General features: G+C 43.7%; 1 protein-coding gene across 1 annotated transcript in view; it reads right to left on the bottom strand.

Annotated features, from left to right (window-relative positions):
- The window catches only part of TMEM232 (transmembrane protein 232), a 314,394-nt gene that overhangs the window by 245,717 nt on the left and 51,829 nt on the right, over positions 1-16,848 (bottom strand). The window contains exons 2-3 of the mRNA XM_089684744.1: positions 8,899-9,032; positions 7,077-7,188 (exon numbers count right to left, since the gene is read on the bottom strand). Coding sequence (XP_089540870.1) covers positions 7,077-7,188; positions 8,899-9,026 — 240 coding nt within the window. The 5' untranslated portion in view covers positions 9,027-9,032. The remainder of the gene's footprint in view (positions 1-7,076; positions 7,189-8,898; positions 9,033-16,848) is intronic.

Here is a 16,848-nt window from a genome sequence, read left to right as displayed (position 1 = left end):
AGCATGTGCAGAGTGTCTTCACACTATATGTCTTATCAGGAGATAAGAGGGGGGCACTGAAAGAAGGGGGGATCAGAGAAGTCAGGGAAAAACAGCATTTTTAGACAATGCAGAGGATTAACCCCTTAGAGTATATCAAGCAAGCTTTACTGCATATACAGACTGATTTTACTGTTGTGGGCTTAGTAACACTTTAAACATGCATTCAAAGCAGCCGCCCATCAATATTATGAGCTGGGAAACAAGCCTGGGAAGCTTTTGGCAGGGGAATTGCGGCCCAGGAAAACTGTAAGTTATTTAGAAAAAATAAAAGATAGGACAGGGGATTTGAAATATTCCACCAAATATACTGTATAACCAAAAGTGTTTTGCAAGTATTATAAATAATTTCATCAAGCGAGAGAAACACATAATCTTGAAAATAGTCAAAAAATGAAGGGTAGTATGCATACATATCTAAAAGAAGGTAAAACTTCCTATGGTAACTGAGGAAGTCATAAATGACTTGGACAGGGAAGTTACCAAAGATCAAGTCAGCAATTAGCAACTCAAAAATAGGGAAGAGTCCACGGCCAGATAGATATACACCTCTGTATCATAAAAAATTAGGGATTTTCTGATCCCCCTTTTTCGGAGGTATATGAATGCTATTGGAAAGGGGAGAAAGATGCGATTGGAGTCCTTATTAGCCTACATAACAATCCTTCACAAAGAAGGGAAGGATCCGAACCCTTTTCTTTGTTAAATGAAGACATAAAAATTTATGTGAGAATATTGGCTGAAAGGTTAAAACATCATATGCCTTACTGGATAGCTAAAGACCAATTCCCGATTTGTTCCCGGGAGAGAAACTAGAGAATGCACTGCAGACTATTCTTTTGATATACAAAGCACAAAACTAAGAAATCTGCTCTGCTTCTGTCAACAGCTGCTGAAAAGGCCTTCGACAGAATGGATTGGGAGTATATGTTAACAACACTATAATATATAGGAATAAGGGCACAAATGTACAATTGGATAAAAGCACAAGTATGGGTAAATGGAACCATTTTTTTTTAATATTGGGTGTTCCCTCTCACTATTGCTTTTTGTACTGTCTCTGTAACCTCTCCTAGCAAGCAACGATCCGGACAGGATGAAGGGCATAGAAGGTGCTTCCCTCCCTGGGTCTGGTGGGCTGGTAACTGGATCACAGCAGGGCTATTGTACTGTGTGGAAGGAGGAGCGTGGCCTCTTCTTGAAGCTCTCTCTTAGTCCTAGCCCCCACCGCTGCCTTTAGACCGGGAGGAATACACTCTGAGACTAGGAGAGAGCTTCAAGAAGAGGCCGCGCTCCTCCTTCCACACAGTACGATAGCCCTGCTGTGATCCAATTACCAGCCCACCAGACCCAGAGAGGGAAGCACCTGTAATTCAGGAATCTTCACCCACCTATCCCTTAAAGGGGACCTCTGGCCTACTGGATCCATCCATACCCACTGAGGGCTACCTATCCATACCAGCTCGAAGGAGAACCCACCCTGAGTTCCAGTCCGGACCTAGACCAGTGAAGTGGACCTGCATGATTTATAGACTGCGTAATTCTATTACGCTTCTGGTTAGTGTGCAATTTTTACCTTACTACAGGGAGGACCACCACTGGACTGGAAGCTACATATCACTATTTATAAAAAACTGTCACAGGCTTTTTTCTTATCATTGGGGACATTTATATTATATGATACCATTATTTACTGATTAGCGCTGCACATATTTATTTTTATACAATTGTGACAAGGCTTTTGTTTGGTTTCCTTGGTTGTTCAGCTGCTTACTTTACAAGAGCGCTCACTTTTATTGCTACTGTATTCTATAATGATTAAAAATAGTCCATGCCTTTTCTTAATAAAATGAATATTGAAGATGTTAGTTTGGAGGCATTGTGGTCCTCATATATCTCATAAAGTTCTGATCAAACCTAAATGCGAGGGGGGCATTGCTCTCCTGGGTTCTAAAACTTATCCAATCATGTGAGCGGATGTCAGCTGTGCTTAGCTCCAGCACCTAGCACCTAATACGGACTGATCTGACTTCCCCTCTCCGTTCCATGGAATCCTGTCTGCAAATCCTCGCAGTAGCTTGTCTGCTCACAGCTTCGACTGCTGCCGCTGCTCACACCTTTTACACCACTGCTCACTGCTGTCTCTGCTGCTCTATTGCTGCTCCTTCTCTCGGAGATCCTTGGGGATCCTTTGATGGGGTCCTCTCAGGGAGAGTTCATGGAGGTGCTTGTGGTCTGCCTGCTTGCCCTTCCCCCTACTGCAGGAAGCAGTTTCAGCGATGTCTGGTGTCAGTGCCGGATACTCTGGCAGACCACGGTCCATCACCTCCACCACCCCAATTGCCTATTTTCGGAGGCAGTTCTCCTCCAACATGACCAAGAGGAAGGAAGGTGGAGGATTGGCTGCCATGGCCACCATGGATCCAGGAAGGCAGAAGGGTCTAGCAGTCAACCAGCCTCCTTCTCCATTGAGGGCCCTCACAAGAGGGGAGAAGGCCCGGAACACAGCTACAAACCTCATGGATGGACAAAGGTGCCAGTCAATGCTGAGGTGACATGGAGCGTCGTATGGAGGATCATCAGCATGTTGCTCTGACAGTCCCACCAGTTGTGGACATGGACTGGCCTTCTTTTCCCCCGCCAGCCATGAGTACCTCCACCATTGTTTTAACTCCTTTGGTAGGGGGAGAAAGTAGCTGAGATAGCTGGGTACATTGGAAAATTCCTCCTGTTGTAAGGCTCACTTAGTGCACCTACCGCCTGATTCATATTTTACAATTTCCATAGATTGCACGCTGGCCAATATCCCTACCAGTGTGCGTGGTGGCCCACCTCTACGTTACATATCTGGGTACAGTATGTACCCTAGAGGAATGGAAATGTGTGTGTGTGTATATATATATATATATATATATATATATATCTAAGGTAGGCCACATATCAGTAGAATTTTGTTTGAAATTGTTTGTTTCTGGAAATTTTGGTTCCCTTTCTAATAGTTAGTGAGGTCAAATTGACAATTGATTTGACTGTAGTGATAAGAAAATTCAAAAGGAGCAGAATGGAAATTTTTTCTCAAACAAAAAAGATATTCTAACTCTGAAGGTGTAATACGCATTAGGCCCAAGAGAAATCTGTTAAGTACATCTGGGATTCCAATAAAGCGGCAGGTCCAAATTAGTTTTTAAGGGCTTTCAAACAAAATTAGTTGACTCAATGAAAGCAAGATCAAATACTTTGGCAAATGATTTTTCTAAATTTATAATCGAATGTTCAAACAAAATTTTACTGGTGTATGGCTAGGTTAAGGGCTGGTTCACACTATACCATATGAATAACATTCTATGCACCTCAGATTTGTGTGTGTTTTCATTAGTTTTAATGTATATATGGTGTCAACAAGCCCTGTAATGCACCGCCTGGCGGTACCTCTAGCAACCCACGGAATGGGATTCCCCAGAGCGCAGAGTCTAAGTCCCAGTCTGCTTGTTCACCAGGGCTCCTGATGGTGGGGATGGACTTGGAGCAGACAGAGACCAGGTCATGACCCCTGAGTACACCCAACCATGGTAGAGGGATCCGCCAGAGGTATATTCTGGAGAAGAGCCTAACGTGAAGAGGCGGATGGGTCCGTGCAGGATGGATGGATGGCTAAGCAGAAGCGTGTTCAGACAGGCCGGGTCGGTAACCGTAGGGACAGCACGGTACAAGGCAGCAGGCACAGAATAGTCGGGTCACTCGCCGAGTCAGTAACAGGAGGTCAGATCCAATGGGGGTATCCAAAGAGAGGTCAAACAGGCCAGGGGTCAGGGCAGGAGAAGACAGCACGGTCAGGATCAAGCAGGGTCAGCATTGCAGAGTCCGAACGGCATGACCAGGTATTCAAAATGCCCAAACCTAGTGCAAAATGCGGTTTTCCATTCATCCCCCTCCCTTATGCAGACCAGGTTATATGCACCCCTCAAGTCCAACTTAGTGAACACTACTGCAGATTTTAACCTTTGGAACAGCTCTGGGACCAAAGGGAGTGGGTAGCGATTTTTTACCGTGATCTTATTCAACTCACGGTAGTCTATGCAGGGCCTTAGGGACTTGTCTTTTTTTTCAACGAAAAAGATTCCAGCTCTGGCTGGGGATGTGGAGGGGCGAATGAACCCTTTTTGGAGGTTTTCGTCGATATACTCCTTGAGTACCCCCAGTTCCCGCTCAGATAGTGGGAATATCCATCCAAAAGGGATCTCAGATCCTGGTAACAGGTCAATGGGGCAGTCGAATGTCCGATGTGGAGGAAGGATGTCTGCCCCCCGTTTACTAAACACGTCAAGGAAGCCATGGTAGGCAGAGGGAATGACCTGAACCAGCTCGGCGTCCCCGTCCAGACACAGGAGGGACTGGGGAGCCGAGGAGGCTTGGGCGAAACAATATTCCTGGCAGTACAGTGATTGAAATTGGACAGACCCAGTTTTCCAATCAATCTGGGGATTGTGTGCCCGCAGCCAGGGGAGCCCCAGAATGATTGGAAACAAAGGGGATGCAATGGCATCCAGACGCAGGAACTACTGATGGTGGCCAGCCACCGCAGTGCAGATAGGTGGGGTCTCCAGGTCTACTAACCCTGATTTGTTGCATGACTCATCAGCTAGGAAGATGTTTAACCCACGTTCCCTGGTCTGGAGGGGAATCTTCTGTTGGGCTGCAAAGTCTATGTCCACGAAACAACTACACGCCCCCAAATCAACGATTGCTGTCGCTGACACGGTTCTTCCTGGGAGCTGGAAAGAAGCGGGTATGGCTAAGTAGTTTGAATGGTTAAACCGGTTGGAGGACACAATGGAAAAAACAGCAGTACACTTATTTATTTTCGCTGGACACGAACGCACCACATGACCTGCTTCTCTGCAATAGAGACAAAGGTTGTTCACTCGACATCTCTGGCGTTTCTCGCCTGACAGAGATGGACATGCCAATCCGAGTTGCATGGGTTCTGGTACATCGTCAGACTCCGAATTCCGGATTCCCCCTGGTACGGGCTGGAACGGAGCACGAGGGAGTACCCATGTCAGTTTCTGACCCTGGCTGGACCTCTCCAATCTGCGTTCCCACAGTCTGCGGTCAATCTGTATGGCCAGAGTGATGAGATTCTCTAAAGAGTCAGGTAGGCCCTTCTGGCTAACTCGTCCTTAAGGGGCTTGACCAAGCCTATGCGGAATTGGTGTCGTAGAGCAGCATCGTTCCATTCCCGTGTGTCTCCCATCCAACGTCTGAACTCCGACGCATATTCCTCCGCTGCCCGGTGACCCTGTCTGAGCGAATACAAGGCCGTTTCAGCTGAAGCTGCCTGCTGTGGATCATCATATAAAACGGCCATTGCATCAAAGAACTCTGTTAGCATCTCCAGATGAGGGTCGTGGGTCTCCATTAATCGGTGGGCCCAGCCCTGGGGCTCGTCTTGTAGTAGCGAGACGATGAACCCCACTTTCACAGCCTTGGAGAAGGTTCGCGGTTGCAGACTGAAGTAGAGCTGGCACGTGTTACGAAAGGCCCGGAACTTCCCTCGATCCCAGTTGAAACGATCCAGTAATGATACGCTTGGTTCCGGTGGGGGTAATGAGACCACTGTTCTGGTGGTAGGTCCCGAGGGTTCTCCGGCCACAGAAGGAGTAACCGGGTTCTGGGACGTGGCGGCTGGTGAGGCTAATGTTTGGAGGCAGTTTTCAAGATGCGTATACCCATCCTGTAATGTTTTGACGGCTTGGGTCAGAGCCGCCAGGTGTTGACAAATAACCTCCAGTGGGGATGGTCCTCTTCCAGGCTCAGTCATGGCCGTATGGTTCTGTAATGCACCGCCTGGCGGTACCTCTAGCAACCCACGGAATAGGATTCCCCAGAGCGCGGAGTCTAAGTCCCAGTCTGCTTGTTCACCAGGGCCCCTGATGGTGGGGATGGACTTGGAGCAGACAGAGACCAGGTCGCGGCCCCTGAGTACACCCACCCATGGTAGAGGGATCCGCCAGAGGTATATTCTGGAGAAGAGCCTGACATGAAGAGGCGGATGGGTCCATGCAGGACGGATGGATGGCTGAGCAGAAACGTGGTCAGGCAGGCCGGGTCGGTAACCGTGGGGACAGCGCGGTACAAGGCAGCGGGCACAGAATAGTCGGGTCATTCACTGGGTCAGTAACCAATGGGGGTATCCAAAGAGAGGTCAAACAGGCCAGGGGTCAGGGCAGGAGAAGACAGCATGGTCAGGATCAAGCAGGGTCGGCAACAATCAAATAACTGGTAACAGGAGCAGGAACAAGCAGATAAGACCATACGGCAACCAGTGTCAGTGCAGAGCAGATTTAAATAGCGAGCCCTGCACTGTCATCGCTGGCAGGCACGCCCGCGATCCCGAGTGCACATGCGCGAGTTCTGCCATCGTCGCGGCCGCCCAGGACCTAGTGCCCGCCAGTGCAAATCGGTACACTGCGCCTGCACCGAGCCACACGCCGCAACGGCTCCTGACAAGCCCCAAGTGATGTAATGGCTGATAAATCTACCATAAGAACCTCTAAAGGTAGTGTTACCGTTGAATAAAAATTGGGAGATGCATATAGAGTTCAAGCCTTATCTCCTATTTACCTTTTAGGACTGACCTAATGTAATATGACCATTCATGCTGGAGTTCTGGAAACCTTGACCTTGACAAACTTGTATTTTTTTATCCTTTAAATCCATAAACTTTGCAATTGTATAAGATATAATTGTCTAGTTGTTGATAACATTTTCTTTGAAGGAAGCAGAAGAGGAGAAATGCATGCCAGAAAGTACATGTGCATAACTTTGCATAGCTTCCACTTAAACCCTTTGTAAACTTTTGTTACCTTGCATCGATGAAGTATTTTCCATAAACTTTGCAATTGTATAAGATATAATTGTCTAGCTGTTGATAACATTTTCTTTGAAGAAAGCAGAAGAGGCAAAATGCTTGCCAGAAAGTACATGTGCGTAACTTTGCATAGCTTCCACTTAAACCCCTTGTAAACCTTTGTTACCTTGCATCGATGAAGTATTTTCCTAGCAGAGTCAAGCATATGCTCTTGAACCTCCAGCTCTTCTGCAGCATTAAACTGTTTGATGAATTCCTCTGTGACTTCCAAGGGGCTTCTAAATGAAGATCACAAAGAATGCAGTGATTTGAAATGTCATTTTCTTACATGAAACACAATCCTCTATTGAATCATCAAATGAAGAAAAAAAGAAGAAAGAAACAATGTGCCTCAGTAATAAAGATGTAAAGCAAAAGTCTTTTTTTATTTCTCATATGTAACATTAGAAGACTACAACAGTTCTTATTAATTCATTTTTTTCAAAAGGTTTTTGTTTCTCCAGATAGATAGATATCCATACAATTTTGTATACGCTGGTACATTTGCAATAGATAGATAGATAGATAGATAGATAGATAGAATACTAAACATATAGAGAGACCGATAGAATTAAAGATACACTATACTGCCAAAAGTATTGGGATTCCTACTTTTACACGCACATGAACTTTATTGGCAGTTTTAGTCCGTAGGGTTCAATACTGAGTTGGCCCACCCTTTACAGCTATAACAGCTTCAACTCTTCTGGGAAGGCTGTCCACAAGGTTTAGGAGTGTGTCTATGGGAATGTTTGACCATTGTTCCAGAAGCGCATTTGTTAGGTCAGGCACTGATGTCGGACGAGAAGGCCTGGCTCGCAGTCTCCGTTCTAATTCATCACAAAGGTTGAGGTCAGGACTCTGTGCAGGCTAGTCAAGTTCTTCTACCTCAAACTCGTTCATCTATGTCTTTATGGACTTTGCTTTGTGCACTGGTGCACAGTCATGTTGGAACAGAAAGGGGCCATCCCCTAACTGTTCCCACAAAGTTGGGAGCATGAAATTGTCCAAAATGTCTTGGTATGTTGGCGCCTTAAGAGTTCCCTTCAACTAAGCTTCCAAGCCCAACCCCTGAAAAACAACCCAATCCATAATCCCCCCTCCAACAAACTTGGCACAATGCAGTCAGATAAGTACCGTTCTCCTTGAAACCGCCAAACCCAGACACGTCCATGGGATTGCCAAGCAGAGAAGCGTGATTCGTCACTTCAGAGAACTTGTCTCCACTGCTCTAGAGTCCAGTGGCAGCGTGCTTTACACCACTGCATCCGACGCTTTGCATTGCACTTGGTGATGTGAGGCTTAGATGCAGCTGCTTGGCCATGGAAACCCATTCCATGAAGCTGTCTAGGAACTGTTGTTGTGCTAATCTGAAAGCCACATAAAGTTTGGAGGTCTTTAGCTATTGACTCTGCAGACAGTTGGTGACTTCCGTGCACTGTGTGCTTCAGCATGCGCTGACCCCGATCTGTCATTTTATGTGGCCTACTACTTTGTGTCTATTGTTCCCACTTGCTTTCACTTTGTTACAATACCACGAACAGTTGACCGTGGAATATTTAGTAGCAAGGAAATTTCATGGATGGACTTATTGCACAGGTAGCAACCTATTACGGTACAAATCACGCTTGAATTCACTGAGCTCCTGAGAGTGAACTATTCTTTCACAAATTTTTGAAGAAGCAGTCTGCATGCCTAGGTGCTTGATTTCATATAACTATGGCCATGGAGGTGAGTGGAACACCTAAAACTAATGATTTAGAGGGGTGTCCCAATACGTTTGCCAATATAATGTATATTAATTTGTAGATTCTTTAAGCTATAACACATTATTTATCATAACTCATTTTCAGCTCTCGCTGACTCTCTTTGCTTTGAATGTTTTTCCATACATTTGCTTGCCAATAAACAGTTGCATTTTATCAATCTGATTTATTTTTATTGCTTACCTGCGGCTAGTGGATTTTTCTCTATGGCTTTCTTCGTTTCTTTCTAAAAGTTTTTTTTGGAGGTCGTGGTGATATTTAGTTGATAAAATTCCAAATCTCTGTTCCACTGGTATTTTTACAATAGGCATTTTGTCCTGATTCAAAAGCCACAAAAATAAATAATAAAAGAAACATAAGTACAGTATAATAGAAAATGTAACTTCAATTTAACATCACATATAAGGAATAGGCCTTAAACGGGTGCTGCTATTACAGAACAGATACTTCTGATAATGCGGATTGCTTGGCTGTCATGCTGATGCTTTAAATTCAATACTTTGACAAACTGGACTGAAACACGTATGCAGATGATCACTTTTGCATTTCTCTAACTTATCTGTTCTACATATTTGTTCTAGGTTAAAGACTGCCAATGGCAGACCCTGTATTTCTCCTTTTACATGTTTACTTAAAAAAAACAAAATTGACTTTCTGACTTCGGCACAGTTGCAATGCTTTTAGGATTGGGGCTTAGGATTCTTTAAAGCCTAGCTGTAGTTTCATTTTTGAAAAATTTAAAAAAGGTGATGGTTGATATATAGTGACATTTTTAAATGCCTTTCTTTTAATTTTTCTTTACCAAAATTTCAGTACAACATCAAACTTCTCTTCCTTGGTAGCACACTAAAGATGAGGACCACTGTTATCACACAGCTCTATCTCCAGTGGTCTGACACACTCCCTGAACACTTGAAAGTAAGTTGTAGCCAATTCAGCAAACTCCTACATGACAGTTTGTGGGATTTGCAATAGAGGAGGAGGAAAAATTGGGTTAATTTGCAGCTGCTGTGAAAAATGTACTGCTGTGTACTTCAGAAGAGGAGAATGAGAATGACTTGACGAGCCACTCTACAACCTCTTCATGCTCTGGCTATATAGCATACCCAATGCCAGAAAGATAAGGCAGGCGTGCCCTGCCTTTCAAACATGCATCTCCACCACAGCTTTGTTCTGAGGATGTAGAACCTACTTAACCCATTCTAGTCACACATAAATACAACCATGTAACTATGTTATAAATATATGAAAGTGAAAAACTGCGCTATAAGTGTGAACAATGTACAAACCACAAATAGACAAATAAACGAATGAATAAAAACAAAATGCTGCTACTTCAAAAAATATCAAATATAACATATAAATGAGCACTCAAAGGTGATCCAGTAGCACATAAATATATACGTGAAAAGATGTGTGTAGACAAAAAAAAATTGAAAAATAATGAAAAATGAATGAAAATAATTGTATAGTCCCAAGACAAGTCCATAGAATGATCCTTATCCGCCAAACCATTCTTCACACTTCTCAAAGTAACCACCGCGTGAGAAAAGAAAATGGTGTTCCCCCTATCAGGTGTACACTCACCAGCACCTGTTGCCTCCCACTCTCATGGTTGGCAAAAATGGCTTAATATATCTCTCGGTGGGATGAAGGGTCTATCAGTGCTGATATGCTTCCTCTCCTCCACGTTCTATAATCGCCTATCCCCAAAGAAAGGCCGGCAATCTTTTCAAATAAATTTCCAATATGGCGGCACTTAGGGTAGCACAAAGGAATTCCTCCCTCCTCTTAGTATTCCATAAATAATCATGTAAAAGAAAACCCTATGAGTAAGTTGGATATGATGAAACGCGTTAGGCTGTGGCTGTGCGGTGACCAGAAGTGACATGACCAGAACCGGAAGTGACGCGGGAGCGTCAGTGATTGAGTATCCGGCGGTGGTAAGAGCACTGGCTCAGTTTTCTCATATGCTTATTTGGGCTTTTTATCTTCATTTATCTTGTAAGTGTTAATCCATTTTGGCAATAAAGGAGCTGTGTGTTGTACTGCACAATTGGGGCTTTTTCTTGTTTTCTTTTACATGATCATTTATCTGGAGTATGGAATACTAAGAGGAGGGAGGAATTCCTTTGTGCTATCCTAAGTGCCGCCATATTGGAAATGTATTATCATTTGAAAAAATTGACGACCTTTCTTTGGGGATAGGCGATTATGGAAATTGGAGGAGTGGAAGCATATCAGCACTGATAGACCCTTCATCCCACCGAGAGATATATATATTGAGACATTTTTGCCAACCATGAGAGTGGGAGGCAACACATGCAGGTGAGTGTACACCTGATAGGGGGAACCCCATTTTCTTTTCTCACGCGGTGGTTACTTTGAGAAGTGTGAAGAATCGTTTGGCGGATAAGGACCATTCTTTGGACTTTTCTTGGGACTATACACTTATCTTCATTCATTTTTCATTATTTTTTGTCTATGCACATTTTTTCACGTATATATTTATGCGCTACTGGATCACCTTTGAGTGCTCATTTATGTGTTAACTATGTTATAACCTCTGCATCTACCTTTAGGCCTCCCAGGCATAATGAATACAGGAGATTACCTAGCTTTATTAGCAGCTATGGTAATAGGGGGAATGAGGATCTGGTACTTTGATGCATTTAACAATGGGGTGATTTGGTGCACTAAACTGTACATATGTGGTAAATATGTCAGATCTGTGCCACGCAGTACTTAGCAGTCATAGTGAACTGAAAATGATAAACTTAATATACTTAGCAATCATAATGAACTTAAAGTTATATCATATGATAAACCAGTTAATATACATCAAATACATCAATATCCATCCCTCTGCTTCACCTTCAGATGTTCCTTTAATCCATCTCCATCCTCTGTACCCTTCGGTCCATGTGTATCAAATACTCAAAAGAGAGAAGGCTACATAGTGCTCTCCGCATAAAATGTAATGTTTTTATTAAAAATTTAAAAAAAATTTTGTTGTAAATATACGTTTTTTTCTTTTTGGTGGTTGTCAGAATATCACCTAAAGCGTTACTAAACCCAAAACAGTACAAGGATTATGCAGCCTCATAGGACAGTCAGAGCAGAATGAAAGCTCCTCCTATAAACTTTAACTAGTGCTCGGCCGGACACTGATAGAAGTCACAAGACTGCTACTGTATATACTGCTGATGAGAAAATGTATTTATCAGTTTACATTTACTAAAGTAATTGCATTTCCATGTTCTGTGTACTGTGGGAGACCAGATATAGTGAATACGGGGTCCTGGGATTAGTAGCACTTTAAGTTGGGATTCACATGAAAAGTATTATACTCTCCCCTAGACTGGTTGCACTGAGGTTTCTTGTATCCATTTTCTGTAAGTATGTGGGGATGTGCTTCTAACAAAGGGCAACTATACCTGTGTCAGGAAAAAAATTACCCCAGAAATAAAAAAAAGAGCCCACCACACTACAGCCCACAATGATGTAACACAATACAGCCCTGTGTATGGCACTGTATATAACAGTTTATATGTTTCTATCAAGACATGTTTGTCTTAAACATGTCTCTTTGATAGATTACCTAATTTGTTCATGCAAAGCTACCATGGCTTCATAAACCAAGGAAAACTATTTACATGATATATACGTTGGTATCCAGAAAAGCAATGTTATTTAAAAAAACTAGTGAAGCATTTTGGTAATAACTATATTCCTCTTAAATTGGTCATTAAACAGAACTGAACTGTGCACTGCAACATTTAGAGATACTTTAGAGTCTTAGACATTTTATTATGTAGAGCTTCACAATAAATGACTTACTGGTAGGTGAACTGAGACAGGAATCATGGTGGAAAAGCATGAATCATTATCCCTCTGATTTATGAATGTTCAGGTGAAGATGGTCATCTGTAAAATACTGGGCTGCAGGCATTGTGCATGCTCTACTCAAAGAAATGAAGCTCTTTCCATAATTTACAGTCAAAAGCATTTCTGCAGTTTAGAAGATCTAGATATAGTATGTTGTGCAGCCATAATTATTTTGAAAGCATACCGAAAAGTCAAGTGGTGTTTTGACCTAAGCCTAATAAAAGAATATTTTCAGAGCTTGGACTCTGATATAGCAGTGGTTCATATGTAAATGATTGTAGCAGTAAATGCTATGATTGGAATGCAGATATTTTTTACCTAAAGCCAAAAGGTTTTTTTCAGCTTTAAAGAGTAACTGAACACTGGAATCTGTGCATAAGTATAAGCAGACAGAGGACAGGGACAAGGGCTAGGCAGCAGTATTTTCTATGGTCTCCCTGAACCTTTCTCCATTATTGTCTTTACTATACCTTGTTCTGCATTGTGCCTCTGTGTCGGGGCAACCTTCTTGGTAGAGGCAGGACTTTGCTTCCTCATGTCAGAGATTCCAGCAAAGAGAACAGTGAGCAAAACAATAGTAACATCACACAAGCTCACTCTAAGTCTGCTAAGACTTGCAGTCAATGCCAGCAGTACCCTAGATCTCACACTCCAGGTATACCGCTATGAGTCTGTAGACACAGGAGAGCCTAAGCAACCTCACATGCCTTGAAGTACACTGCTTTTTTCAAGAGGAATTCAAATTAAAGGTACATTTTTGGGAGTACTTCTTAGGCATAATTAAGCTTTTTAGATGTTTAAAGTATTTGTAAAGGTGCAAGGTTTTTTACCTTCATGCTGTGTGCAGCAGCCCCCCCCCCCATACTTACTTGAGCCCCATTGTGATCTAGTGATGAGGACGAGAGCCTTGGTTCTCTCCTTCCTCATTGGCTCCCGCTGCTGTTACTCACAGCCAGTGAGCCAATGAGGAGAGAGAGAGGGGCAGGGCCAAACCGCCACTCTGTGTGTGAATGGACACAGAGCAGCAGCTCGGGAGCAAACCTGCTGGGTGCCCACATAGCAAGCTGTTTGCAGTGGGGGCACTTGACAGGAGGAAGGGGCCAACAGCACCGGAGGGGGACCCCGAAAAGAGGCTGATCAGAGCTGTTCTGCAAAACCACTGCACACAGCAGGCAAGTATGACTTTTTTTTTATTGCCTTTAATATAACTTTGATATAACAGATTACATAATCTGTCTTTTATTTTGTTCACACTAGCTTTGTCAGCAGGTGTCAGACAAGCATTTGGGAAGCGTTTTTAACGCTTCTCAAACGCCTATGAAAATTCTGCACATGGCAGCACACAGTGCTGTACACACGAAAGCGTTAACATCGCGTCGTGGCAAAACTGATGCCTCGGGTCAAGTCAGGAAGAGTTGCGAGGTGTATGCAGAGTGTTAATACCATTTAACTTCATTATAGGAGTTTGTGGTAAGGTTTTAACGCTTGGCAAACACCTATCAACCGCCTCAAACCACGCATAGGGCATTTTGGGAGCGTTTGAGGAGCGTTAAAAACGCTTCACAAACGCCTGTCTAATGCCTGTCAAACACTATATTGGCGTTTGGCAAGAGTTAGAAATAAAGTCAAGTGTGAACGAGCCCTAAAGAACACCTTAATATTATAGCAACTGTATTGAGTTAAATTCACATATGAATATCTCTACATTTCATGACTATTTATGTTTTTCTTTACATGCAGAAACATGCAGTTGTCTAGCAAAAATGCCAGTCACAATGGCTGGAACACACCAGATAATACTTACAATTGTCACCCTTTTTTCAATAGAAAAAAGCTGTTGCAGTTCTACTTAAAAAGTGTTAGGTGAAGTTAGGCTTTTTTTCATTTTATACTCTTTTACAGCCCATTCCAAAATACATGTTCATGTCCATCATAGACAAGCCTGTCCACAGGCTGACAACGCTGCTGTGCAACTCCACTGCAGACCAAGGAGCATTGCCACATTGATAAAGGGAAAGTAACAAATCGAATGGCAGGATTAAAAGGTAATAACATTAGCAAAGTAAAGAGAATGGTTAGAACCTCTGTTGTTTGTTTTTTTTTTAGTCTCAGCCTCGTCCTGGCCAGTTCCAGTAAAAGTGAGATATATCAAGAAAAAACACTTTTTTTAAGAGAGTATGTAATTTACCGGAAATTTATTAACATAAGTATCACTTCATGTTTCAACATTAACTCCAGTAAACCATGAACAATGTAAAGTGACAAAATAAACGTGATAGTGCAGCAACCCAAATGACAAGCTAGCTACTGTATGTACAAATGGAGGAAGCACACATAAACGGGGCAAGGTCAGGACCAGGGGCGGACTGACCATTTGGAAACTCAGGCACTGCCCAAGGGCCCGGGGTCAGTAGGGGGCCCCATGAGATGCCCCTGGTACCTTTTTCATAGGCTTTTTTGAGTTTGGGCAAGGACACAGGGGCCCCATGATCCCCTATTGCCCGGGGGCCCCATGAGTTGTCAGTCCGCCCCTGGTCAGGACTGAGACAGAAAACAAGGGGATCAGACCAGGGTAGAGAGTACCGGATGCAGACAGCAGGGTACTGAGAGCAGGTCACAGTAACAAAGGGCAGAAGCAGGTACAGGAACAAGCAGGGACAAGGCTTACAGGAAGAACACTGAAGCACTGAACTTCAATTAAAGCCAGCCATACATGGGTCGAATTCCAAAATGATTTTCTTTAGAAAATCTTTTCTAAGAATTTCCATTCGAAATTCACACCGTTAGTGGGCCACAGCAACAGCCGATTTTCGAGCGACCATTGAATTTGAGTGATAGCGCATATTGGAAATTTTTTGAAAAACAAACAAATTTCTATTGTGTGAGAAATGTAATCGAAGACGAAATGAGCATGAGCTGTAACCTGGAAAGAAAATTCTTGGCCATGAAAATTATTTTCTGTAGCAACATGAGGTGAAATTAAAGGCTTAGTTGGTCGAATTTCAAAATTAATTGTGGCACCATCAGACTACAAAATTTAAAATTTTCTAAAGAAAATTAGTTTGGAATTCAACCCATGTATGGCCTGCATAAGGGTTGGATTAATTACCTCCTAGCAGCCAGCCTCAGGTGCAGCCTAATTACTCGGATAAGCTAGCTGCTGGGAGACACCCACTGGTGGGCACCAGAACTGCACCCTTCAACTCCAGGAATAACAGTGCCACCAGGCACCCAGGAATAACAGTGACCCAGGTACTGACATAAGTCTTGACAGTTCATCCCCATTGAGGAGCAGCCTCCAGAAGCTCCATTCTGCCTTGAATCCAAAAGTCCCTGTGGGTACAGGATAAGTCCAAAAAGGTTTCCCCTCATCAGTGTCTGAGGACTCTCTTGATCTCTTCAGACCAGTATTTTGACCCGCTGGATGGCATGCAACCCAAGTCTGGTAACTGGTCATGTAATCCACTGCCAGGGTCTGTGTACCCTACCACTGGAGTGTGACAGCTGGCTAGGTTCACCGCCAGACAGATCCCTGAATAGGCGCAACATTTGAAGCTTACCATTTCCTAATGCAGCAAATGTCCCAAAGCTAGGATTTCAAAGGCTACTTAAAGGCTTAATACCAGAATCACTAGTCCTGCCAGGCACCCTGAAACTATGGTGTACCCTCGCAACTGGACCTTCCCCCTCTGGGTTGAAAAAACTGCTTCACACTCTAGCAGCCACACTGGTCTACCAAGGCATCAGTCATCTAACCTGGGTTCTAAAATGCACCTGGGATTGCAGAGATACTGCCTAGGTCAGGGCAAGGCTCAGCTGGGACTCTGCCCTTCCCCAGAAGACCTCTACTTCTTTGGCTGAACTGGCAAAGGCAGCTCCCACATCCAAAGTAGGTATCCAGACTACCATGTCTTGGCTCAGCAGAAACAAATGTCTGCAAAAGGAACTCAGAATGGGCAGCAATAGGGATCTTAGATCCAATGGGTAACCCATGCCACGCATGCAACAAACATGGAGACACAGCAATATTAGACCCAATAGTTGAGGAGACCCAAAACCTGGCACCAAAAACCAGCTGGACATCGGGCATCAGACCATCAGAGGTGAGCTGGTCACCAGACCATCAGAGGCAAGCTGGGCACTGGACCATCAGAGCCGAGCTGGGCATTGGGCACCAGATTATCAGAGGTAGGCTGGACATGCGGCCCCAGACCATCAGAGGAAGGCTGGACATTGGGCACCAAA

Source organism: Staurois parvus, unplaced genomic scaffold, assembly GCF_062004578.1.
Source record: "Staurois parvus isolate SC_StPar_1 unplaced genomic scaffold, SC_StPar_1.0 ptg000354l, whole genome shotgun sequence".
Classification (NCBI taxonomy): domain Eukaryota; kingdom Metazoa; phylum Chordata; class Amphibia; order Anura; family Ranidae; genus Staurois; species Staurois parvus.
The sequence above is the reverse complement of the archived record's forward strand: the minus strand, read 5'-3'. Positions and strand labels throughout refer to the sequence as shown.